General features: G+C 41.2%; 1 protein-coding gene across 2 annotated transcripts in view; it reads right to left on the bottom strand.

The window, feature by feature from the left end:
* Positions 1–7,480: 7,480 nt before the first annotated feature.
* Kcnj6 (potassium inwardly rectifying channel subfamily J member 6) overlaps positions 7,481–26,541 on the bottom strand; it is a 271,739-nt gene continuing 252,678 nt past the window's right edge. For both annotated transcript variants that reach the window (XM_074072656.1, XM_074072657.1), the window contains exon 4: positions 7,481–21,685. In XM_074072656.1, the coding sequence (XP_073928757.1) occupies positions 21,360–21,685 (326 nt within the window). In that variant the 3' untranslated portion in view covers positions 7,481–21,359. The remainder of the gene's footprint in view (positions 21,686–26,541) is intronic.

The following is a 26,541-nucleotide window of genomic DNA, read 5'->3' as shown; positions in this document are numbered from 1 at the left end:
TGAGAGATCTCCTGTACCTGGCAGTACCCACAAACCAAAAGTGGCTTCAGCTTGGGACAGGAGAAACTCGCCTCATGACAGTTATGACACCTTGATGGCCATAAGTTCTCCCTCCTCTAAGAACCCTCAGTGAGCCTCCAGGGACGTTCCCAGTGCCAGGACCAGCATAGTGGAGCTCTGGGAGGAGTAGCTGTGGTCTGGACTGTGGTCCCCCACTCTGAGTGACCCACAGAAACTTACCTGCCTCGCCCAGACAGCTTTGGCTTCATGTCCTGTGGAGCTGCTGTCCTGAAAGAAGGGGTCACCTGGGGACTTTTTCCTATGAAGAGACCTCTGGAATGTGGAGACTCAGCAAGCCAAGGAAAATGAGGCACCCAGACACATTGTCCTGGCATGCCCTTCCCAAATTTGTGACCCATGAAATCATGAGCAAAATGAATGAGTATTTGAAGCCCATCAGTTTGGATGGAATCCTATGGAAGAGCACATATTGGGAACATTTAGTCAAGATGAGGCTGGTCACCAAGCTGGGGTAGGGGATGAGGTTGTAAGGAAAGTTGCCTGATTAGCTGGTTGATAATGTTTTCCACAGTCTTCCCAGGCAAAGGCTGAGGGGGCGTCTGGCAGGGACCAGTGAGCACAGATGCTTCTTGGGCAGCCAGGGTGAGATCTTGGCTCTCACATCCATCCATGTGCCGGAGGTCTCAATAGTCTGTCATCACTTAGCAAATTCAACCCTCACACACATCTACCAGGCACGCTAAGACAGATGGGGCCAAACAGATGCTACATGGGCCCTCCAAGACTTACAATGTTGTGACTGGTCCCATGATTTCCTTGCATGTCCCTGGGAGGGTCAGGCAGGCTTCCATGGGTCACTCAGGGTGGGATCACAGCCCAATCCATGGCTGCTCCACTAAGAGCATTGCCATGCTGGTCCCTGGAGGCTCTGCTGGGCCTCCTTAGAAGAGAGAGAGCTTATGGCTGTCAAGGTGTCATAACTGTCATGAGTTGAGCTCCTGAATCCAGTCCTTGAGCCACCATTTGTATGAGACCTCTCTCTCTTGAGGTACAGGGAGATGTGTTGAGGAGTAAGTTCCAACCTCCTGATTCACCAAAACCAATTTTGTTTCTGGACAAGAAGGGATGGCTGAAGTTCCCTACCACTTGATCCCTCCTTTCTCTGGCATCATGTGACTCATAGTGAGAAAAGCCCCCAAACACTTGTCACTGGTGGCAGTCTTCTTGTCTTCCAGGTGACCAAAAGACTCCTCTACTGTAAAGACCTATTGGTGAACATTTACACAGAACACAAGCATCCACACACTCATTGTCTAGTCTAGAGTTTGCTTTGCCAATTTCCTCGTATCGATCATCCAGTTGTATTTCTGGGACCCTAGTCATTCATTCAATGACATCATGCCATCCATTCAAGGTGTCATTATGTGGTCTAGCTCTTTCTCCTTTTAGGAAATGCAAACAATGAGGCAACCCTTGAAATTAGGTCTACTAAAATTATTTACCTTCTCCACTGTCTTTCAGAATCATCTCTGGTTTGTTCTGGCACGTGCTTGACAACAGGCTCTGCAGAAAAACAGAAGCTGTAATTCGTAGAATGTGCCAATTTCTGCAATGTGAATCTTCCCACCACGAGACGTTTCAAGCTACTAACTTTCATGTTTGACTGTGGACTTGGGAGGGGAGGTGCTCTAGCAACCATAGTATAACATTCCACCATACAAATGCAACAGGTTTCAGTAACCTCAGGGACATAGATTATCACGAAATATAGCAAGACAATTAAGAAGGAATGAATTCTGGGTGCTTTTTAAACTTTGGTTGTTAGCATCATTTATTTAATTATAAATTTATATAAAAATTTTTGGAAGTATTGGGGTTTAAACTCAGGGCTTCATGCTTGCTAGACGGACACTCTACTGCCTGAACCACACTTTCAGCCCTTTTTTGCTCTAGTTATTTTTGAGACAGGGTGTCACTTTTTGCCTGGGACTGGCCTGGACTAGAATCCTTCTATTATGCTTCCTGCAGTAGCTGGTATGCCAAGCGTGTGCCACTGTAACCAGTATTTGGTTGAGATGGGGTCTTGAGAACTATTTGCCTGGGCTGGCCTCAAATTACAATCTTTCTGATCTCTGCCTCCTGAGTAACTAGGATTTTAGGTGTGAACCACCAGTGGCCAGCTTATAATTTTGTTTTTAATAATGTTTAGCAACAAGTCTGAAAATGTTCTGAAATTTAGAAGTCAATTATTTATTTAAATTTTTTTGGCAGTGCTGAGGCTTGAACTCTGGACCATAAGCTTGCTAAGCAGATGCTTTACCATTTAAGTCACACCTCCAGCCCTTTTTTTTTTTATTACTTACTTTTCAGATAAGGTCTTGTGCTTTTGCCCAGAGCTGGCCTTAGATCTCAATCCTCTTACCTATAGCCTTCCACATAGCTAGGATCACAGGTTCATACTACCCATACCCTGCTTATTGCTTGAGATGGGCTCTTGCTAACTTTTTGCCTGGGATGGCCTCCAATAGTGATCCTCTTGATCTCCATCTCCTAAGTAGCTGGGATTACAGGTGTGTACAACTGTGCCTGGCAGGAGTTGGCTCTTGAGAACAGGTCTGAGCTGGCTCCAGCTCTCCACTGGCTGTAGCATTACAGTGTCCCACTGCTGGAGTAACTGGTGTATAATGCAGTGCTGCCTGGATGTCAAACTTCAGTTGTTTTCTTTCCAGGCAATCTGCCGCAGAGAAGTTTCCATGGGTCTTATGAGCAGATGAAGGAAGGACAGCATTCTGGGAGTCAAGGGCCCCTGGTCATGAACTTACTGTTGGCTGCAGACCTGTTCAAGCCCCGACCTGCATGCACCATCTCTACCTGCTAATGTGGAGCACTATGTGATGGCCGGCTGGGAGAGAGACCCCAGGACCTTGTGTTAGTGAAGTGACCCTGCTGGGGTGGTCCCGGACACCCATCAGAAGCCAGGGTCAAGCCCCTGCAGCCTTGGCTTCTTGGCTGATGTGCTGGCCTTGCCTGAGTCTAATGACCCCATCACCATGTAGGTAATGATAATTGGTGCTGGTTTTGGTGTCCCTATTGGTGCAAGGGACCTACACTGGATTATCTCTGAATGTTTATATAACCAGCAGTGTAACTTTCAATTCAGAGTTATAATTGTGGCTTGCAGTGTAATTATGGACTAGGTGTTTTAACCTGAGTCTGTTTTGTCATATGGAAAATGAGAGTGACATTACTGACGTGCAGGATTGATAAAATGATACATAAGGGGTGCCCTGCACCTATGTCTAGTGGGCTAATGCATGGTGGGGTGGTTTTTGTGGAATTTGTGCTGTGATACAGTCACAACCTACAAAGAGAAGGCATCCCTGATCACCACAAATCTATAAAAGGGAAAAATAATGGTTTTTGGGACTGGACTGGTGGAGAGGAAGCTGGAAATGAGACGTAAGTTGTATTGACTGTGGGCTTTAGCAAGCCTGCTCTGTCCTCACTTTATCTTGCATGTTAGAGACAAGCGATGGTTCTTATCTTTTGAAATTCTTTGATTCTGGAATACAGGGAGTCCGGCCAACTCAAAGTCTCTTATGGGGACAGAAGTTAGGTCCCACGTCTTCCTTTTAGACATGAGTTCAGGATTTTGGGAGAAAAGAAACCTGAAGCCGTGATGACGAAAACTAACCCAAGCAACTGGTGTGAAAACACCGAACAAGATACTTACTTGGAAGTGAAAAAAGATCATACTATGTGTTATGGATTGAATATGAAATGATCCCAACAGGCGCCTGTGTTGAATGCTTGGTCCCCAGCTACTTTGGGAGGTGGTGCCTAGCTGGAGGCGGTAGGTCCCTGGTGTGTGCCTTTAAGGGTTATGCCTGGTTCCTGGTCCCTTCCTCTTCCCTCTGCTTCCTGTCTCTCATAAAGTGAGCAGCCTCCTCTACCACACGTTCCTGCACCATGATGTTCTGCCTCACTATGGGCCCAGGATTAGCAAAACCAAGCAAGGACTGTGGACCAAAACCTCTAAAACAGTGAGCTAAAGCAAATCTTTCCCCCCTTAAGTTATTTGTGTCAGGTATTTTGACACAGTGATGCAAAGTCTGACTAGAACGCTATGCAAGCAAATTTATAAAAGCTTGTGTCCATTTGTGTTGGCTAAAGACAACAGAAAGTGAAGACAGACAAGAAGAGTTAATGTACAGGGAGGATTAGTTTATAGATCTCTGAAACCCGCTGGGGGAGTCAGGGAAGCATGTCTGAGCTTCCTAAATGGCCCTGGATTCACATTCCAGGAAGAAAGAGCAAGGTTTTCAAAGTCCAGGTGGCCTGAGAGGGTGTGCTGTCCACAGATGTAGACATCTGGTGAGGAGGGGCTAATGAAAGGATGCTGGCCTGGAGGAGAGCTTACGTCCCAGTGCCTGCTGATCCCAGGAGAAGTTTGGATTTAATGCTGATGGGGTCATGTGTTTCAGTAGCTAAGCTGTGTGTGTAGGGGCAGGCTCTGAGCTTCCACCTGCCACCTAGCAGCCCTTAAGCTTAAACCATTCCCTCAGGGAATGGTTTCTACAGCTTAGTTTGAAAACCACTGGAGTAGATGAAGGGGGCACCAGTGTGGTTTTGACCAGAGTGTTGCATGTGTCAGTAGCTCTGGGATGAGGAGGACAGTTGTTCTACGGACCCAGTGAGAAGCAAAGGGGGCTTTTTGCTACGCTTGTGTTGGGCAAGGTGAGTGCTCAGAGGGGCAAATGCACAAGAACCAGGAGACACAGGCAACAGGTGAGCAACTCCATTAGGTCTAGCAGTGATGCTGGGTGGGGCTCATATTAGAAAATTGTGAGGGGATCTTGGGATTTGTTTCATTACCCATCAGCCTCTGGGAAAGAACTTTACCTTAGTATATGCTTACATGCCCAATTGTTCACGATACAGGAAGAGACAACTCGTGTCTTTTTTAAAATTTGTAATATTGGGGTTTGAACTCAGGGCCTCACACTTGCTATACAGGCACTCTACCACTTGAGCCACTCTGCCAGCCTGACTTGTGTCATTTGAAAGTGGGCTGCCATCACACCTCCCTAGAGAGGGATGGATGGCTAAGCTATCAGCTGTGAGGTTCTCCCAGCACCAGGAGTCAGAGCCAATGTGCTGGAGTCCACAATGGTAACCATGCAGAATTGAAAATGGAGTGCTGGAGAATGCAATGGAATGCTTCTTCAGTTCACATGGATTATTAGATTCCTCTTGTTACTCTCAGGGTTGTTGTGGTGGTGGTGGGGGGGTTGAACTGCTCTGCGAGTCCCTTCCAGGTTTTCAAGTGCTATGAGGTGCAAACTGCAAACAGGTATACCCAGTGGGTCCTGCCTGGGTGGGCAGGTGTGAGAAGGGGCAGAGCTGATCCATTGGTCCGGCTGTAGACAGAACATAGGAGAGAGGTGGGGGAATGAGGCTGGGGGGAGGGATGAGGGGAGAGAGAGAGAGCATTGCACACTCAGATACTATCCTCAGATTCTGATCACACATCCTGAGTGGCCCTGTGGCCATGTGTGGCACTTTGAAAGTAGTTCATGCTTCCACCTGTAGAAAAGGCCAACTTCTTTGGAGGCACACACATAAAAAAGAAACCAAGGCCATATCAAATTTCATTTTTATTGTTCCAGTCAAAAAAAGAGGAACACCTCAATATGTAAACAGTTTCCCTAACACAGCGAGTTCTTAAAGACATATATATTATTCTAAAAAAATTTGGCATCGTAGTGATTTTTCAATACATAATTTGTGCTTTTGCATTTAGCATGCTTTCGTCTCATTGTCCGTGCACAGATGTACTTGGAGTTGAATAAGAGGAGATAGAAAAGGACTAAAAGGAGGGTTAGGAGCCAAACCCGTACGTGAACTCTCCCTGGCTTCCTTTATTAAGAGCATGGTGGAAGGTTGGCTGCATTGGCCTCAGAAGCAAATCCTACTTACTTTATCATGGAGAAAAGTCAGAAGCCATGATAAGATTTTTTGAAAGATACATTTCCTTATTTTTTTTTCTGTTCATCTCTAAGGGATCATTGGTTTTGCCTAGAGAAATCTTTATTTCGTACGTTGCACTTTCATCTCTCTTGTGCTAAGTCTTGTTTTATGATTCTTGTGCTCATACACTTTGCTATTACATGTCATTGAAATTCCACTGATGATTTTTTTCTTTTCACAGATTCACTGATTCCCTTCAGAGTGCTTGAGCTGTGTTAAGGACATTTTGCTTTGTTTAGTAAAAATGATTCTTTTTGTTCGATCCTACAGACTTTGGAGACTTTTCAGCCTATGAGTGGTTTATTAATGAACACTCCCATGATTCTTCTTTCTCAGTCCAGGCTCCTTAGCCTGGAATTTCAAATCTTCTACAATTTAGCACCAGTTTCCAAATGCATGTTTTATCAAATCCTACAAAAAGTCACCCCCTGTATCTAGGCTGGCTCTGATATTCTTTGTGTGTCTGTCTTTGGATTCTGCCCCCTGCCCCAAGTCTGAAATATCTTCCCCCGTGGATCTTGTTCTTCCAGAGCCCACCTAGTCATTAAGTAGTATCAGGACCCATGTCCCTTTCTTTTTCATGCTATGATCTCTTATTGCTTACCCAGAGCTGGTCTCCTTTCTGTAAATTCCAGTGTAAATATTGTGCCTGTCCCTCTCTTTGTTAGGTTGTCTTATTCCTAAAACTAGACTCAGTTTCTTCATGTGTAAAGTGGGAATCAGTGTTGGCTCATAAGGTTTTGTGTGGTTTGATGCATTTTGCACAGTGTTGTCACATGGCAAGAACTGGCAGCCATGGGGTTGTGGGCTTGTTGAGGACAATGGAAGATGTAGGATTTACCAGTGTCTTCATAGCAACTTGACTAGGACATCACCCACTGTACTACAGGTGTTCACTAAGTGTTTTTGACTAACACTTAGGCATGTGAATGCATCCTTGGAGCAATAACATATGGGTCATGAGACACCATTCAGAATGTTTTGAATGAGGTTTGTCCTTGTCTAGTTTTAGTTAGCTGATGGGATCTCTGAGAAGAAAATAAGTGTGTGCCTGCTTGCTCCCAGCATTGGCCAACTCCATGCACCTGAAAGCAAAACACTTTATTTCTCTGTAGGATGTAAGAGTTTTGTCAAAGACTCAAATTCTTAAAAAATGGCTGGGGACAAAGTTGAAGATCAAATACTTTTGTACCTTGCTTCTTTTTAGAAGATTTGTGTTCTTTGGGAACAGACATCAGTGTCGGCATGCCAGTGATATGGTCCTCAGCTTGATGACTGAGTTCAAGCGCTGCTAGATTTTGCTTTGACAATTCTGTGCAGTGGTCAAGTAAGAACTCCTAGGTCAACAGAAACATCAACGTCTACAAACATGCAGCCTCCAAACTAGGTTCAATTTTATCTTCATTTACATAGATTTATGATGATAAAAGACTATTGAAACTTTGGCACTATGGTTGATTTTTGAGCAAGTGAACTTTCCAGAAAAAGTTTTCTTTCTATGCTAGGAAATAGCTTGCAGAACAACCTCATATTTTGCTAGGCAAGGACAAATATTTTAGGCCTTTTGGTGTGCTATTTTATTAGGAAACACAAATACAGTTAATTATTTTTCAATTAATAGTGGAAAATGGTTACTACTTTCTACTATTGGTAGATGACTATAATAAAGCATAAAAGTGACATAGCTAGAAAGAGGGATATGAGCAAAGCAAGGTAGTTGAATTAAAATTTTATGTTTTAAGCATTTTTGCCTCCTTAGTTATGTTCTGTTTGGTTTAGTATTAAAATATTTTTGCCTGTGATCCTAGATGCATGTTTCAGGGAGGGTAGAGCTAGATTTGTATTAAAAGCAACTTGACATTAATTCTTCATGGATGAGCCTCAAGATGCAGCTATGCACTTATTTCTTATCAATTGTGCTACCTTCCTTGATACGTTTTCCTACCATAGAGCTTCTGCCACAGTGCTTCAGTAATACTTCATTGATCTAGAAGGAACCTACCTCACAACTCACCTATTGTTTACCAAGGTTAATGGTGGTGCAGCAGAGGGGAGAAGGATGTGGTTGGTGAGGGGATGCTGGAGACAAGGGTATGCTGGTAGTTGGATTTCACTGCTGCCAGCAAAGGAATCAGGGGAGGATTAAACAGGCTAAAACTTAAAAGCTAACCTATCTGGGTAGCTTTTTGGTGTAGGAATGCTATAGACTTGAGCTGATGGTGGAGTGGATAGGCACTGATATTAGAATCACAGAAAGAGAGACTGGTTCAAATGCTTGCTAAAAAAAGATGAAGACACTAATAACAAATTACATGATCTTCTCAAGTTCACATGGAATAGTTGTCAAGACAGACTACATTCTGAGCCATAAAACACATCTTAACACATAAAAGTATAGGAATACTACACAATGTTTGCTCTTAGAACACAATGCTGTTAAGCTAGAAACCAAAACAGTTACCAGAAAATCTCTGAACATCTGAAGATCAAACAACACATTTCTAAATACTATGGGTCAAAAAGAAAACTCAAAGGAAATTTGCTAAACATACTTTCAACTAAATGAAGATGAAATCACACCTCATGAGATGCGGCAAAAGCAGAGCTTAGAGAAAAATATATAGCATTGAATGTACATAGTAGAGAAGATCTGAACTCAGTCATCTATGCTTGTGCCTTAGGGAAGTAGAAAAAGAAGAGCAAGTTAAACAAAAGGAAGTAGATGAAAAGAAACAATCAAAACAAGAGCAGAAATCAAGACCTGGTTCTTTGAAAAGAGTGAATACAATCATAAGCCTCTACCCAGGCTAAGAAGAGAGAGAGAAAGAGAGAAAGGGAGAGAGAGAGAGAGAGAGAGAGAGAGAGAGAGAGAGAGAGAGAGAGAGAGAGAGAGAGAGAGAGAAAGAGAACATAACTTGCTACTATTAGTAAAGCAAGATAGCACATCATGGTAGATCCTATGAATATTAAAAGGATAACAAGGGAATGTGATAAACAACTCCTTGTCAACAAATTTGATAGCCTAGATGAAGTGGATTGGTTCACTGAAATATATAATCTGCCAAAACTCACATGAGAAGAAAGAAGCAATCTGATAGGCCTGTATTTATTAAAGACTTTGAATGATTAATAATCTTCCCAAATAGAAAGCATTAGCCCCAGATGGGTTCACTTGTAAACTTATCAAATGTTTAAGGAAGAGATTATACCCATTCTCTACAATCTCCTTTGAAGATATAATTAGAAGGAATACTTCTTAACTCATTCTAGATATCCAACACCACTCTGAGACCAAACCCAGACAGGATATTATAAGAAAACTACAGATCAATATCTCTCATGTAGATAGATGGAAAAATCATTAACAAATGTTTAAAAAATTAAACCCAACAATGTCTAAAAAGAATTATATCCTATGGTCAAGTGGTATTTACTGCTTGGTGAACATCAGGTAAGCAAGGTAATTCAACACTAAAAGTCAGTTACTATTACCCACATTAACAGGATAAACAAGAAGAGTTACATGATAATGTACATAGATGCAGAAAAATCACTTGATAAAATCCAGCCATCATGATAAAAAGTTCTCAGTAAACTAGGATTAGGGGAGAAATTTCTCATCTTGATAAATGGTATCTAAAGAAACCTTTTTTAGATAACATCATCCTTAATGCTGAGAAACTTGAAGTTTCCTACTAAGCAGGAACAAGACAGATTTTCCCCTCTCACCACTGCTTTTCGACACGATCCTGGAAATGTTGGATAACACAATAAGAGAAGAAAAGGAAGTCAACGGCATACAGATTTGGAAGGAAGAAATGAAACTATCTTCATTTATGGATTATTTATAGATCGCATGAACATCTCTGTAGAAAATCTGGAAGAACTGACAAAAATGATGATGTATGTGATAAATAATTATGTCATGATTGCAGCACACAAGTTAAGTTTTGCAAAAGTCAATTGCTTTCCTATATGCCAGTAGTTAACAAGTGGAATTGGAAATTGAAAACACATAATAATTTAAATTAGAACCACCTGAAATGAAACACGTAGGTATAAATCTAACAAAATATGTACATGATCTAGATGAGGAAAACTATAGAAATATGATGATAGATATCGAAGCACTAACAAGGAGACATTCTGTGTTCATGGAAAGGAACAGTAAATATTGTCAAGGTGTCTTCTCTTCCTGACTCAATCTGTAGATTCAATGCAATACTAATAAAAATCTCAGCAAACTGTTTTGTGGATGCCAACAAACACGTTCTACAGTGCATATGGAGCAACAAAAGATCCAGAATAGACAACCTGACATTGAAGGAGCAGCACAACAATGGACAATCGACACTACTTGAATCCAACACTTAGTATAAAGCTCAATGGCCAGGAAAATGTGGTGTTGGTGAAAGAACATACAAACAGACCAGCAGAACAGAATCAAGAACTCATAAATAGGTCCACATAAAAACAGGTAGCTGATCTTTGACAAAGGAACAAAGATAGTTATTTTAGCAAATGGTGCTAGAGCAATTGGATATTTGCATGAAAAAAAAATCTAAGCACAGACCTTACTCCATTCACAAAAATTAACTCAAAAGCAGTCACAGATCTAATGTAAACTATAAAATTCCTAGAAGAGAACACAGGAGAAAATTTAGATGAGCTTGGGAATGATGATGACATCTCAACTACACAACAATGTCATAGACCATGAAAGAAATAACTGATAGACTAGACTGCATTAAAATTAAAGAAGTTTTGTTTTACAAAAGACACTGTTAGAGAATGACCAGCAGGGAGAAAATATTTTCAAAAGACACATTTAATAAAGAACTCTTACCCAAACTTTACAAAGAACTTTTCACACTCAATAATGAGAAAGCAATCCAATTAAAAAATGGACAAAAGACTTGAACAGATGGTTCACCATTGAAGGTATACAGATGGGCAGTGAACACATGAAGAGATGTTTTACATCATATGTGATGAGGAAATTGCAAATTCAAACAATGCAATACCATTGCGCACCTATTAGAATAGCCTAAATCTAAAACATTGACAAGAGCAAATGTTGATGAGTAAGTGGAGTAACAGGAACTCTCATTTACTGCTGGTGAAGTGAAAGGTGATATAACCATTGGGGAAGTTAGCTTAATAGTATCTTACAAAACTAAACATAATCTTACCATGCAATATAATAATCATGGTTTTTGGTATTTACCCAAATGAACAGCAAACTTATGTCCATAAAAAAATCCACACATAGATGTTTATAGCAGCTTTATTCACAAATGCCAAAACTTAAAAGAAACCAAGACACCTGTAAGTAAGTGAATGGACAGACAAACTGTGGGGGATCCAGAAAATGGAATATTCTTCAGTACTAAAAAAATAAAAGAGTATGAAGCTACGGGAAGATGTGGAGGACCCTTGAATATCTATTGCCAAGTGAAAGAATCCAACTTGAGCAGCCCATCCACTGTCTCATTCCTGCTGTATAACATTCTGGAACAGGCAGAACCTCGGAGATTGTGAAAGATCAGTGGTTGTTACCACTGGAGTTACGGAAGGGCGAGCAGGTGGAGCACAGAGGATTTTAGCTTAACTACCCTGTATGCTGTGATAACACTGGACACGCGTCTTACATTTGCCCAAACATGTAGAATGAACAATACCAGGAATGAGCCCTAATGTCAGTTATGGACTTGGGGGTGGTCATAATGTGTTAGTGTAAGTTTATCAACTGTGACAACTGAAGAAGTGTGGCATGGTACGCCAAGAGTCCAGGAAGTTGTGGGAACTCTGTCCTTTCTGCTCAATTTTTTCGTGAATCTAGAGCTTCTCTAAAAAAATAAAGTTTTTTTTTTTGGCAGTACTGGGGTTTGAACTCGGGGCCTTGATGCTTACTAGGCAGGTGCTCTACCACTTGAGCCATTCCACCAGCCCAAAATAAACTTTTTAAATTAAAAACAAAGAAGAGGAAGAAACCATTTAGAGAACTTCAATGATTTATCTAAGACCACCCAGCTTGTCTGAGAGAAGAACCTGAAGCAGAATCCTGATTTTCTAAATCTGAGTTCAGTCTTCCTATAAAACACTGAAAGAAAGGCTCTTTTATCGTCTGTTGCCTGTGGGTTCAGGGGAGTGTATGATACATTTTAAAAAGAATACCATAGCGATGGTCGTAGGGAAAATTATCATTCTTAAGATTTTGTTTTTCTAGAAATTCACTTATGTGGTCCAACTCCTACCAGATTGGGAAGGATAAGCGTGTCTCTATGTCAGGAGTGTCTAAGCATGTCTATATGTCCATGTGTGTGTATCAGTGTTATGTGTTCCTAAGCATGTATGTGTGTGTGGGGAGGGGGTGGTTATATTTGTGAGTTCAGGTGTTAGTTATGAAGGATTGGGGACACTGCATGGCATCATTGCATTGTATAACACTCAGAGAATTCTTCATCCTTCTGCAAAAACTAATATGAAGATGGAAATAGGAGGAATCATTCCATAACAGGCCATGTGTCTTCTTGAAGCTGTTGTAACAGAATCGAAAATCAGAGGGGACCAAAGTCCAGCAGTGTGGTTGTTCAGGTTGTGGAAACTTCTCTTTTATGCTTTAATGCCCCATGTAGACATAGCAAGCTGACCAGGTGAGCTGCAGATGCTGGGATCTAGTGAGGCCTGTCCCCGCTCAGTGTGGGCACGAGTCAGAGATCTGAACATGAATGTGTCCTCTCTGGAAGCAGATCCTCGCCCCACATCCCCTCGTCTTAAGCACTGCCACATTCATATTTTCTCCACAGTCACAGTTCATGTCCAGAGAGGTCACTGTGGGGTTATCCTGATCAACAGAGTTTCTTTGTGCCTGCTTCAGGGAACTGAACTCTGACAGCTTCAGTGCTCAACTCCACCTCACCTGCCAGTCTAAAGAGTCTATTCTCAGGTTCAAAGCCAGATGGAAAATGGCAAGAACAAAGAGAAATAGCATTCTGGAGCAAAATGAATATTTCTGATTTGAAACCAGGTTTTCTAAAAGAATCAGAAGGTAAAAAATGTTTATGGCTTTTCTTACTTGAGACTGTTACTAAAACACTGTTTTGGGGCCAATCTTAATCTTGGCAGAGTTTTATTTATTGGCTAAGAAAATGGTAGCTCTTTGGATATCTGTGAAGGTAGCTTTTGGAATTTTTAAAAGGTGGATGTGATTTGTGTGTGTGTGTGTGTGTGTGTGTGTGTGTGTGTGTGTGTGTGTGTATTCACACATAAGAAGGGTGGTTTAAAGAATAGCTTTTTAAAGAAGCAATGTGGCCACATAAGTACATGCCATCCTAGGAAGGAAAAGGAATATCCTACACCTAGTGTGCTGAGAATGTTTTTGTGCTGGGCCCTCCTTGGGTTCTCCCTAGACTGTCTGCAGAAGGAGCAGCCCCTGGAGCCTCAGCCCCTGGGCTCTGCCAAGGCCTCCTTGAATCTGCACAAGAGAGGTCCATGCTGACAGGCTGGGGGTTGCCATGGCAGCAGCCACGTGTACCTCTTGGGTAACCAGGCACCCATGAGTGTGAGGCGTTTTCCCCAGAGCACAGTCTGTACAGACAGCGGGGGAGGAAATACCATTTTGCCCGCAAACACAGGCATATTTTTGGGTCATTTCAGAATCCCATGCACATGAGAGTTCACTGTTGCTGGAGTGTAGAGGAACCTTAGTAACAGAGTAAAGACACTCAGAACCTTCTTTGGCAAGCCAGCTAGCTAATTTTAGGTTGCAAAGGATGGAAGAATAGAAGGACCTACAGGGCAAGTACAACCGTCCTTTTAGCACAAGACCTCACTTTACACCGCTCTGGCTAGTTATTGAGCCGAGGCCAGAGATGTCAATCATACTCATAAGCTCAAGGTGTGTATGGGAAGAAGCAAAATATTCTAAATGTTTGTTCTGAGTTTGGACTCTGAATATCCTATAGGTTCAATTAAAGCTGGTGGTGGACAATTAAGTGTGAAGGGATAGGACTAACCCCCCAAATAAGCTGCTGCTAATTGTGGCTACTGCTCAAGAATGAAATTAATGGGCAAAAGAAAGGTGCCAGGAAAGATTAAATTTTGATAGCAATATAAGAGGGTCAGTTAAGAAAGAGCTAAGCTGGGAAGAATGCTTGGATGAGAGTCTGCCATCTTGAAAAGCCTGTGGGCACAGTGACAGTGTAAACTGTATCCCTGCAGGTAGCAAACTGGGTGAGATCCTTGTGAATAAAGACTAGACTCTTGGCACCACTGTCTTCATTTGGTGGCCCTCTCTGAGGAAAGGGAAGAGAGGTAAAATTTCTTGACCAGGACAGGATTTTTATTGGCGATGGGGTGGGTTCAATAAGACCAATTCTCAGACTTACTCAGAGGGGAGAGGTCAGACTATCCAGAAAGGTGGCTACAATTGCCTGGTGACAGACTGAGTCTGCCCTCAGGGCATCATGAGATCCAAAAGTGATACTTTCTGGCAAGTGGGGAAAACAAACATTGAGCTAATGGCTATGGGGAAACCAAAACTTTTAGGAATTCCCTTACACTTACTCCATTTTTGCTTCAGTATTATTTTACTTGGATTTACACATGGATAGGCCCCCTGGTACTCAGTGAACTCTAAGATCTTAATTCGGTCCTTACTCCTAACCCTGGATAGGGTGCTGGATAGGGTAGCTTAAAGATACAGGGCCCCCAGAAAACACTACCATGGGGTCACTGTCTAGATGGGCAAGAACTGGACCTGTAGGGAGAGAGACTTTGACAGGTGGCAGAGACAAGGCTTTTGGACTGCCCAAGGCTGAACATGGAAGGGTATTGCTTCATACCCATTGCCATAGGCAGTAATGCTGAGACGATGCAGGATGGAGCCCGTCATAGCCAGATCTAAGACAGTGTCCTTCCCCTAAAACCTAGAGGTCCAGACCGTCACAGCTGGCCGGAATCCAGCGTTCTAACTCCAGCTGACACAGTTCTGCTACTTGTGTTTGTGTTGATAAACTGAACACAGTTAAACTCTGCAAGGCATTCAGTCTGGGCTGGAGTCTTAGTAGCCAAAAGTTTGATCATAAGCTCCAGGGATAGCTTGCTCCTTCGGATGAACATATTATGATTTGTATTAAAATTTTAGAAACGGATGAATTACATGTTTATTTCACTAGTGCTTGTTGGTAGTGGATATTTACATTGCCTGAGAAAAACAGCCCTTCTTATTCTGATAAAGATTGGCTAAGGTGATATCACAGTATTCATGCCCAGTGTTAATACAGTGGGTGGTAGGTCTTATCTTGAAATGGTCAATTACACTTTGACAGTTGGAACAGTTTGTTCTCTGAAACAGAGTCTGGTGACTATGTGGTCATAGTTCTCTGGCTAACCACCAATGCACATTAGGATTAAAATCTAGGGGTAGAGTGTCTAAGAATAACTTACACAGATATATTTCAACAGTGACAAAACCTCCACCACTTCGTCATGTTGACCACCCAACTGACTAGTCTTCTGTGTCTTAAAAGCATTTCTCTTTCTTTTTCCTAGGTCTCTCCTGTTTGAATTAGGTGGATGCACATAGCTTTCTTTACCCAGGCAATCAGGCCAAGTACAAGTTTGGCTCCTTTTACATTTATTTAAGTTTTATGGTGTTGAACTCTGAGATTTGTGACTTAGTTGTTTCTCTCCTCCATGCAGTTGAAGGGTTGTAAACGTTTTGCATGGTCCATATTGCAGACACCATAATCTATTAGTTGCAGACATAGGACCAAATCCATCATTTATCTATCAACAATTCAACACACCATGATTTGTTACAAAATAGTTTCTTTCCCATCTAATTTCCAGGAAAATACTCAGAACTCAGAATTTGCTATGTTTTTCAATAGAACTGATAAGATGAAGAACCAAACTTGGCTATGTCTGGCGTTAGAAATGCTTCCTTAGGACACAAGTGAGTTCAAGTGACTGACACTAAAGAATGTCATTTAATATTAACTTATCTAAAAACCCCACTGTCTGGATTTAGTCCATTCAATGTTTCTGTAATTACCAATCTTTATCTTGAGCTCCACATTCAGAAAGTGACACACAATCCATCAACACTTTAACGCCCTCTGCATCTCCCTGGGCTCTTTTTAAAGAACCTCTTGGGTTTCCAAGAGAAGCATTTGGTTCTTTGTTTGTGTGTTTAGCTTCTAACTGAGTGGCCAGAGAGAGCCAGAACTAATCTAATTAAATATGAGCTGTGAATAGTTCCATGGTCCTCTTCATCACAGTCATCAATTGTGGATGTAGGCTAGAGGAAACTAAGAAGGAGGCAAGAGATGCCTTGTTAGTTCTCCTCTAACATAGTGTAGGAATGGAGCCATGGAGGAAGGGGAGGCTGATTTGATGTGTGCCAACCACTGCAAATCCAGTTCTTTTCTGGAATAGACCTATGTGTGATTCCAGTAGATTCATCCTAAGAAAGAATGTTATTCTTCTATGTTCCCCAGGAGTCTCTTACCAGTCTAGTAGAATTCCTTATAATAGTACCATTAATACTATTAAGTGCTTAATGATTAATATGAAATAAATACTAAATAAATATTTCAGTCTTTTATGATCACTCAGCTCTGCTAGTGTAGGGTGAAAGCAGCTGTGGGCAATTCATGCACAAATGGGCATAGCTGTGTTCTAATAAAACTTTATTTAAGGACCAACTAAGGTTTCAATTTCATGTGTCCCCAGATATTCTTGGTCTGTTCTCACTACACACCCCATTTATTATGTGAAAATCAGTCTCAGCTCACAAGATGTAATAACAGTCTAGATTCTAATAGTAGATTTGTTTTGCCAAAACTGTTTTTTTTTTTGTAGCAAAACCAGCTCATGGCTTTAGTTTTGTGACCTGTATTTAAGACCAGAATCTATGACTTACTGACCTTGTAACCTTGGGGAAGTTACTTGATTTGTCAAAACCTTAGTTTTCCAACTATGAAAATGTAAATTATAAAACTCAGCCTCCCATGGTGGATCAGAATGAGATGAGGTAATTTGTGTGAATGCTCTGAATTGACCACACAATGTCTGGTAAGATGTTATCATTGTGTGTGCTGTGCCTGTCCACATCTTACTAGCCTTTGACTGAATTTTGACTTCTACATGATACTTTGTATCAAAAGCCCTCCAAGACACAGAGGTCAGAAATATTGGGGATAGGAATGTTCTATTCAATTGAAAATCAAAGGGTAGCATTTTCTACCCTTTGACCACACTGTGATGAAATATGAATGACCTATTATGTATATGTTGCCCATGTTTTTCAACTTTAGAGCCATCCATCAGTAGGAAATCATCATAGAAGGCAATGCTGGTCAGATGAATAGAACATTTAATTTCTAACTGCTTCCCAAGTCTTCTGAATCATACAGAGTGTCACCCAAGTCAAGGAAAGAGATAACAAAATGTCCAAAACAAGTTGTTTTGGAAGTGACTTACTCTGAGTATTTTAATTTGTTCCCTCAGCTATTCAAATGATCTCACATTTTTCCAGTGTGTTCATGGATTTTCCAAAGCCTTTCTTATGCTTTCTCCCACCTTTGTAAACACCGTCTGAAAATCCCAAAGATATGCACTTAAATCGTGATAAAAAAGCAAAAGGGGGAGGGGAAAGAAAGCGAGAAAACTGAAATCTAAGAAAATGTAAGAAAGGAGAAGCATAAGAATGCTGCTCTGAGACTTGAAAATTTAGGCTAATTTTAGATGAAGTCAGAACTAATATTTAAATTAGAGTGTAATAAAGTAGAGATGTCAAATTTCTAGGTTTGTTAAAACTGTAAGAGAAAATTGTGCTTAAGACATAGGTTGACATTTTGGAGACAGTAGCTGGATTTCTGCTAGGGAAACTAAGAGACTGAATTAAAGCAATAGATTTGGAGCCAGAGAACTAGAGAAAGAGGAAAAGGGAGGGACAGAGGAGGAATACAGGGTTCCACTTCATGGACATCTAGTAACTACATGTGACAACCAGGCTGAAGTGCCATGTTTGAAGGCATGAAAAAGCAATGAGCTGACAGTACAGTGGAGGCAAATGTGTTAAAGCAAGGGTGTCATTTGCATAGGGGACAGCCCAAAATATGAACAGTTTTATTGGTTACTTGAGTTGGCCTATAAATGAATAGATGCTATTCTCACTGGGGAGGTCATGCTTCCAGCTCAACCTGCCCTTTTCTCTAGGAGCACTTTGCTCTGTGAGATTGTGGTCACTTGTGGCAAACTCTCACCCTATAGTTCAAGTTCTTATTTGACTCATGGATCCCACCACACTTTATGAAAATGTGACTCAATGATACCAACCAAATAGCCTGAAATATCAAGTAGAGCGTGACCTTCATTAGTTATGAAATTTGTTGCATTAAAATAGGCTTATTTATGGTCATAGCAGTTGATTTGCTAGTGTGTGGACTGACTGTGTGACAAGACTGGGGATTTTAGAATAGAAAAGGGAGAAACTGGGTCAATTTTGTTGAATTGTCTTAATGAAAAACCCTATTCACTGCTTGCTGCTTAGAAAATTTAGTCTTAACGAACTTCTTTCAGTTCCAAATTTTAACAATTGACACAAAATACACTGTTAAACCATGTTCTCAATAACTGTAGAAAAATAGACATGTTTGATAAGGACGTTCTAATAAAAGGTCCTTCAGGAGCATCCTCCTAGAAAGATTCAGAGCGCACATTATAAAAAGAAAGATTCAGAGCGCACAGAGCAAGATTTGGTTCTAGTTAGGTCTCAACTACATTGACACAAAGACAGCGAGAAGCCCAGAGAGACCTCCCAGCCAGGTGCCCTGTTGCGGACACAGAACTGATACATATGTGTGACCCAGGTATTACAGCCAAGGCTCTTCATTTAGTTGTGCTAATGGGCAGGCAAGAAGTGAGCAGGCCCCAAACTGCTCTTCCAACCCAACAGTGGGGAGTGTTTGTCCTTCAAATCTCAGAATGGATTTGAAAAGGCCCAATGGGTCTTCAAGAGCTAAACGAGCAGGCGATCCACAGTCCTCCTCCACCTTGCTTGTGCTGCACGTGCCCTACCCTGCAACCCTGGAGATACTGCAGGTTGTTGCCCCAAGCCCAGGTGCCCTTCCTAAAGCTAGGGTGAGGTCTGCCATGGTGCCTTCCACAGCCTGATGGGAAGTGTATTGGGCTCCCTCCTCCTTCACCGCCTCCTGCTTGGAGTGTGTGGAATGAATAGATGACTCAACAGATAATTGGTGCCAAAAAGAAATGCTGGCAGGCAGGAAGGGGCTATGGCCAACAACTTTGTTTCTGTGTAATCAGTGCCAAACAGCAGTTGTCCTGATGCAAGTTCTCTGCAGTGGGAGAAGAAGACCCTGGTGTTCAATGGAGGAGACACTTTCCTTATCTGTGGGGTATCCTTCTTAGTAGAAAAGGTCCCCAAACTACAGCAAAGTCCTGTGCAGTCTAGTCAGGGATGGGCAGGGAAACACAGAGGAACAGCTAGTTTGAACTCTTTGACCTCCATGGTGCAAAGCCTCAAACTGCACACAGCTGTAGGAGCTGAAAATAAACTTGGATCCATTCAGTGAATATTGATGATGGGCAACTGTGTTAAAGAACAAACAGTTTACAAATGCAAAATTAATGTGAACGATCTGTTACAGTGCAAAATCTCTACCTGCCCCTGAGGTTTTGTCTAAGATGCTCTTCCTTTTCTTCTTCTTTTTTTAAAATTTAGATTTTTAGTGTAAAATACCCTTTCCTTCCTTCCTTCCTCCCTTCCTTTTTTTTTCAGCTTAAAATGATTTAAAGCTACTTTTTTTTTCTTTTGATGGAGAGACACTTTGGACTTGATTTTTAAATAGTGACACACTCTAGAGAGATTTCTTAGATTGTCACCTAGACTATTGATCTAATCTTTGAATACTGAACTCTGGTCATTTCATAATAATAATAATAGAGAAAGAAGAACAAAAAAATCCCAATGCAGGAAATGGTGATGGGTAAGCCCCCAGGCACAGGCAAGATATCTTTTTGGAGAACCAAAAAGGGTCAAAGAGTAAGAGGTCAGTGATTACAGTATATGGCACCCACTACACACCTCCCCGAATTTCATGGTTTTACACCCAAACCATCTTCTGTTAATTTATCATGTCTCATTTCAATAGTCTGTAGTTTCTCCCATTTTAACAGGTTGTAGTTTCTCCTGATTGTAGAGTAGAACAGCTGGAAAGTCAATGGTTTTGCAGAAACATTCCTAAACTGTTGTGTTCCAAAGGGCAAAAGCTCACATGACAAACATCAACGTGTCATTGGTGACATGCTGGACAATCTGATATTCTCTCCCAGACTAGTTACTGAGGCCCTTGTTATCGTGAAACAAATGACGCCTGTTTTGTAAACATGTCACAGTATATCAGCATTTTGGTAGTGGGTCTTGCCATCTACTAGACCTTCCAATGGTCCCACACCTATGGCTTATTAGATTTAACAAAAGGGTCAGAGAAGGAACAGAGAGGTACCCTAACAGCTGTCAGTCTGGGACCCAGAGCAAAGGCCATGCACAGAAAGGCCAGTAGTCAAAGGGATCAAAATAATCCAGACAACACAGATATCAAAACAGAAATGCCTACTGTACATTGGGAATCTTTTTTTCTTCTTATTTCTAAAGTTATATTTCTAAAACTACGTCAATGATACTTCTATGTACATTATTTAGAAGTTCTGTTCTACAGTACTTTTGTACATGCTGGGTTTTATTAATAATTGCCAAAAGAAAATAACTATATAAGGCATATATATGTACAACAGTTTGTCTTTAGCTCACCTGGGTCCTACACTTGCAGTGCCCAGTGGGCAAGCACCTGCCCTGTACTAGATGAGATGTATTGAGATATAAAATTGAGGGTTATTCTCTATGACTCGCTGTATGATACATAGGCACTGGAGATCCTCCTTGTCACATCCCAGGTAAAATCTTTGCTACCTCTTTTGAGTGATCTGTATTGTACAACACATGCAAGTTAGTAGCTTAAATCTCTAGGAGTTAAGTGTTGTTATTTTTGGCCACAAATGAGGGCAAACTTCATCATAACCAAATCCATGTCTACTTGTCAATCTAAACAACTGAGAGAGGGCAGGTAGATATTTTACACCTTGAAGATTTGTTTTCTGGTAATGTCAAAATTAAATATAAGTAAAGAACAAAGTAAGTGAGACAGAAAAGAAAGAAAATGAGAGACAAGGAGCGGTCATGTCTAGGGTGAAAGAGAAGGGGTCGTCCAGCAAGGGGTCTACACTTTGGATTCGTTCTCTAGGTTTGCCACATCACCATTTCTTTCAGTTTGCTCTTCGAGGTTCTTTTCTTCCTCTTCAGTCTCCAGTTCGGCATGTTGGTTGAGTTTGCTGGATACAGACCAACTCAGGGGCAGCTCTGCACGGCTGGCTAGCTCAGCCAGCTCTTTGGCACTAAGGGATGGGGTGCTGGTCTCGTAGGTCTCGTGGAAGCTATTGTAGTCAACTTCATAGAATCCGTCCTCCAGCGTCAGGACAGGTGTGAACCGGTAACCCCACAGGATCTCACTGGTGATGTAGGAGCTTCGAGCTTGGCATGTCATCCCTGTGGAGAGCAAAGTGGAGGTGTTAGCATATGTGAGGGTGGGCTTTCCAAAGCCACAGAGACTTAGGGAGCACAGCAGTTGTTTATACCGTGACCTGCATAAGGATCTGAAACTGTCATTTGTGTTGTAGACCCACACTCATGTGTCATGAGGCTCCAGGACTCCCTGTGGAACCCTGGGGAGCGATGAGATAAGTGCTGATTTGCATCCTACACAGCCATGCTGGAACCCAGGAGAGCACCCATGCACATGCATACAGGTGCACGTGTGTGTGGCTGTGTGTCCACTCTGCACCGAAGAGCCCCAAGATCACAGCTCTGGCCTCCACTGCTTTTCCAGGCTTTGACTGTGTCCTAACTGAATTCAAGTTCTTTGACCACAATCTTGAATGAACTTGGCTTATGGAACTACACTTAGGTTTCCTTTAAGCTGGAGGCCTAATGGAGTAGTGGATTAGTGCTCCTCTCCTACCTGCCATGTTGCACAGACCATGACTCTGATCCCCCACCTGACGTTGGAGGAGATGCCCACCTGAGTTTTCACTTTCCCTAAGCTCAGCAAGGATGGTTTCTCAGTCTTAAAGATGAGAAACCTTTTTCTAATTTGTGCAAGATCTTTGTGAATTACTGGCAGCTGAGGATCATGATAGCTTTCTTTCAAATGTGAGGTGGCAGAATGAAGGATGCTCTAACCAGCTTAGAAATGAGAACGAGGCTCCAGGTTTGCTGTAAAATATGGTGAGGGCCACTTGTGCATTTTTTCTGAGGTCAGTTATCTGTTTTATAAAAATTCTCTGGAAATGGAAGTCTTTATTCAGTTCATTCAGGACTGACTTCTCTGTTAGGCAAGTGGGCACATTGGGGCTCCTGATACTTTAAGGGGCTCCTGAAAAAGTTTAAATTTATTTTAAAATTTGAATTAGCACAATCTTTCAGGTAGAAGTTTGTACCAATATCATTATAAAATATAATTAAGAGGAAATTTTGGAGAGTCAAGGACCACAAAAGCAAGACTACCAAGAACTCATGGTAGTTGTAATGTGGCCCTGTATTCATTTACGGAAGCCAGGCAGGCAGTGTGTCATCCACTAGGATGGCCAACAAAATGTATTGAGCAACTGGCTGTACTGAATGCAGAGGGGACAAATGGGTGTTTACACAGAAGAGTTCAGAGCTAAAAACTGTGCCTGCACCATTGTGCTTGCTCCTTGTGTCAGGAAGAAGAAACTGGGAGTGCCAGGGATCTACATGATTGACTCAGCTGCAACTGTAGGAGCCCAGGCCAGCAGCAGCCACTCTGGCCCCGAGCTCTTCCTCTTAGTCTGAAAACCATAATGCCACCCTCTTCACCGTTCCCTAGTTGACCCACAAAAGCCCCATCTTAAGCCTCTAAAATAAGTATTGCAGGGCTTCTAGGTACCAAAAAGAACCGATCAATACTGCTTTGCTTTTATTCCTCAAATGATTCTCTTCTGAGTCCCTGTGTCTGTGCTTGTGAATGGTAGGAATATGTGGGTTCAGAATGAGGCACAAATGGGAAGTTAAGGACAAAGGATGCTAAAATAACTTAATTTTTATATATACAGTAACTAGAAAAGAGAGTGAGTATGGGCACAGCCCTAAACATGCGTGTGTTTAGGAATGTATCAGTGTATCAACATTTTCCCCCAGATTTTCCTTTTGTTTATTGGTTATCCTTTTGTTTTCTCCAGGTATTATCACAGCTCCGGGTAGCTTGAATATTAAATAATTGTTGCTGGTTGTAATTAAATAACTTAATATAAAGTCCACCTAGAATTTCATTTCTGGCTATGTAAAAACCAAATAGAACTAGAAATGAACATCACTGCTGCAGTTAAAATCTAAAGAGAGATTTTGCAGAAGATTGGCATTGGCTGAGAGAGAATTAGAATCTTAGGAATTAGGTGTGAAGAAATTGCCCAGGATGCAGCCAAAAGGAGGCTATCAGAATGATGGAACGAAGACTTCAGAAATCTCTCCCTTCTATGAAAGCACTGAGCACACTGGCAAAGACTGACAAAGCAAAGCCTTCCAGATCTCTGTAAGTTAACTCATGTTAACACATGTGTGTGGAGAGCTGTGCACATGTCCAAGAAAGACCTGAGAAAGCCTGTGCTCTCACCTTTGGTTGACCTTGAAGCTTGTGCAAGCAGGAAGTGAAGGCTAAGGCAGAGTTGTAAAGCAGCTGGCTGAGTGTTGAAGGCATCCCCACAATGGATGCAGAGTCTTTTGACAAAGACTGGGAAAGTTATTGGTTCCAGGCTTTTAAGGAAATCTGGCCAGTTACTAGCTGATTCCTCAATCAACATTGACATTAATGACCATATGGAAAAAGAGTGCAGAGGTCACAGAATTATCTCGGGAAAGTTACTGAAAACACAAACAAGAAAAAACAAATTCCTGGGATGGAAGGAGAATTTTATTTTCAGGGTTGGCAAATTATCTAAAATGGCAATTTTCATTTATGAGCCATGCAAAGAAAAAAGAGTATGGTCCATACACAGGCAGAAAAGAAATCAATAGAAATTGTCCCTGAGGAAGTCCAGGCACTGGACTCAGTAAACAAAGACTTTAAATCATCTGTTTTAAATGTGCTAAATGGTGGAGTGGCTCAAGTGGTAGAGTGCCTGTCTAACAAGCATGAGGCCTTGAGTTTAAACCCCAGTACCATCCAAAAAAAAAAAAACAAACAAAAAAACAAAAATGAAAAGAACAAAAGCAAGCTGTGTTTAAAGAACCAAAGGAAGTTAGAAGACAAGTGTTCACCAAATAGGGAATATCAATAAAGAAATGCAAATTATATACATATATAACAAATGTAAATTCTGAAAAGTACAATAAAGGAAAGAAAAATTCAGTAGAGAGACTTAGCATATTTGAGCTGGCAGAAGGAGGAATCAATGAGCTTAAAAATCAGCAAGCACAAGCAAGATTATTGAGGAATAGAAAGAAAAGGAAAGAAACATGAACAGAGCCTCACAGGCCATGGGACACCATTGAGCATACCATGTGCATAGTGGGAGTCTCAGAAGAAGAGCACAGAGAGAAAGGAGAGGAAGGAATATTTGAAGATGTAATGGCTGAAAATATACTTAATGAAAACCATTAACTGACACATCCAAGAAGCTTGGAAAACTCCAAGTAAGGTGAACTGAAAGGGATTCACCCTCTGACACATCACGAACGGCTGATGCACAATAATGAAGAGAATCCTGAAAGCAGCAAGGGATAATAAACTCATCTCAGATAAGTGATCCTCAATAATATTAACAGGCATTTTATCCTTGAAAACCATGGGAGCCAAAAGCAATGACAAGACATTTTCAAAGCACTGAAGGAAAAAGACTGTCAACCAAAACCTTTATATCCAACAAAATTACCTTCCATGAATGAAAGGGAAATCAATATATTCTATGAACAATGCTATAGAGACTTTGTTGCTGGCTGTCCTGCACTATGAGGATAATAAAAATTCTATATTCATCTTATATAGAGATCATCTGTATTCATCTTCTTAACTTCCTTCTGTTGAAACTATTCCAGGAATGGGGGAAAAGGGATAAAGGAGAATGATGGAGGGACTGAAACCAAGTATGATGTATTTGATACATTGTAAGAACTTTTGTAAGTGCCACAATGTACCCCACCCAACACAACAACAAGATAATAAAGGGAGACCTTTGATGATATGAAAGGACACGAGATAGTAACTCAAATCCACATGAAGAAATAAAGAGCATTAGTAAAGGTGACCACGTAGGTTCATAGAAACTTTTTTTTCTGCAGAATAGTTTTATGGTCACTTCATTTTTATGACAATTATATTATTCCATCAAATGCACATCCTGTAGTTTATTTACCCAATAAAGCAAAGTGCTTAAAAACTAGATGTTGAAGGAAATGTGAGTTATAAGTTTGTTTGTGGAAGTTGTACTGTGTCCCTTCAAAATTCTGACCCCTAATCTTTCAGAAGGATGTATTTTAAGATGGGGTCTTTAAAGAGGTAATGAAGTTAAAATGAGTTATGAGATTGGCCCTAACCCAACTTGACTTTTTTTTTTTTTTTTGGCCATAGTGGAGTTTGAACACAAGGCCTTGAGCTTGCTAGATAGGTGCTCTACCACTTGAGCCATGCTCCTTGCCTGACTGGAGTTCTTATAAGAAGAGGAAATTATGACACAGACATGTACAGAAAGAAGGCATGTAGAGACAATTATCAATAACCCACAGAGAGAGGCCTAGAAGGAATCCATCTTTCCAAACCTTGTTCTCAGACTTCCAGAAGTCAGATTGTGAAAAAATAAATTTCGGATCTTTAAGTTATCTAATCTGTGGTACTTTGTAATGGAAGTCCTAGCAAACTAATGTATTTGTTGAGTTCTATAGAAATAGTAATATAATAGTAGAATAATACACTACCATTTTGACAGGAGTGCTTATTTTATGTCTTAAAAATAAGCAGATCATTTTGGAAGAAAACAGTGGAATGCCAAAATCAAGTAGTTCTATCAGGATGGAGGAAGGAATACAGAAGTAGGTAAAATGTGCACTGATGTTCTACTTCTTAACTTGGGTGATCAGATTATAAGTGCTTCCTTGGGAATACGTGGTAACATAATCTGTGATGTATATTATTTTGTGCTTTTCATGTACTATATTTAAAAATATCACCAAATTCCATCTTTGTTGGTGTTGTAGCCTCTTATTATCATTTGTGCAAATGCACTGCTGTTCCCTGTGTTCAGAGCTGTTAACTGCTCATTTATTTGTGGGGAGTAGATGTTGGTGTAAGTCCTGGGGTTCAAAGTTTCAACCCAGAGTGCTGAAGACCACCT

This window comes from Castor canadensis, chromosome 5, assembly GCF_047511655.1.
Source record: "Castor canadensis chromosome 5, mCasCan1.hap1v2, whole genome shotgun sequence".
In the NCBI taxonomy this organism is placed as follows: domain Eukaryota; kingdom Metazoa; phylum Chordata; class Mammalia; order Rodentia; family Castoridae; genus Castor; species Castor canadensis.
This window is presented reverse-complemented; position numbering and strand designations above follow the sequence as displayed.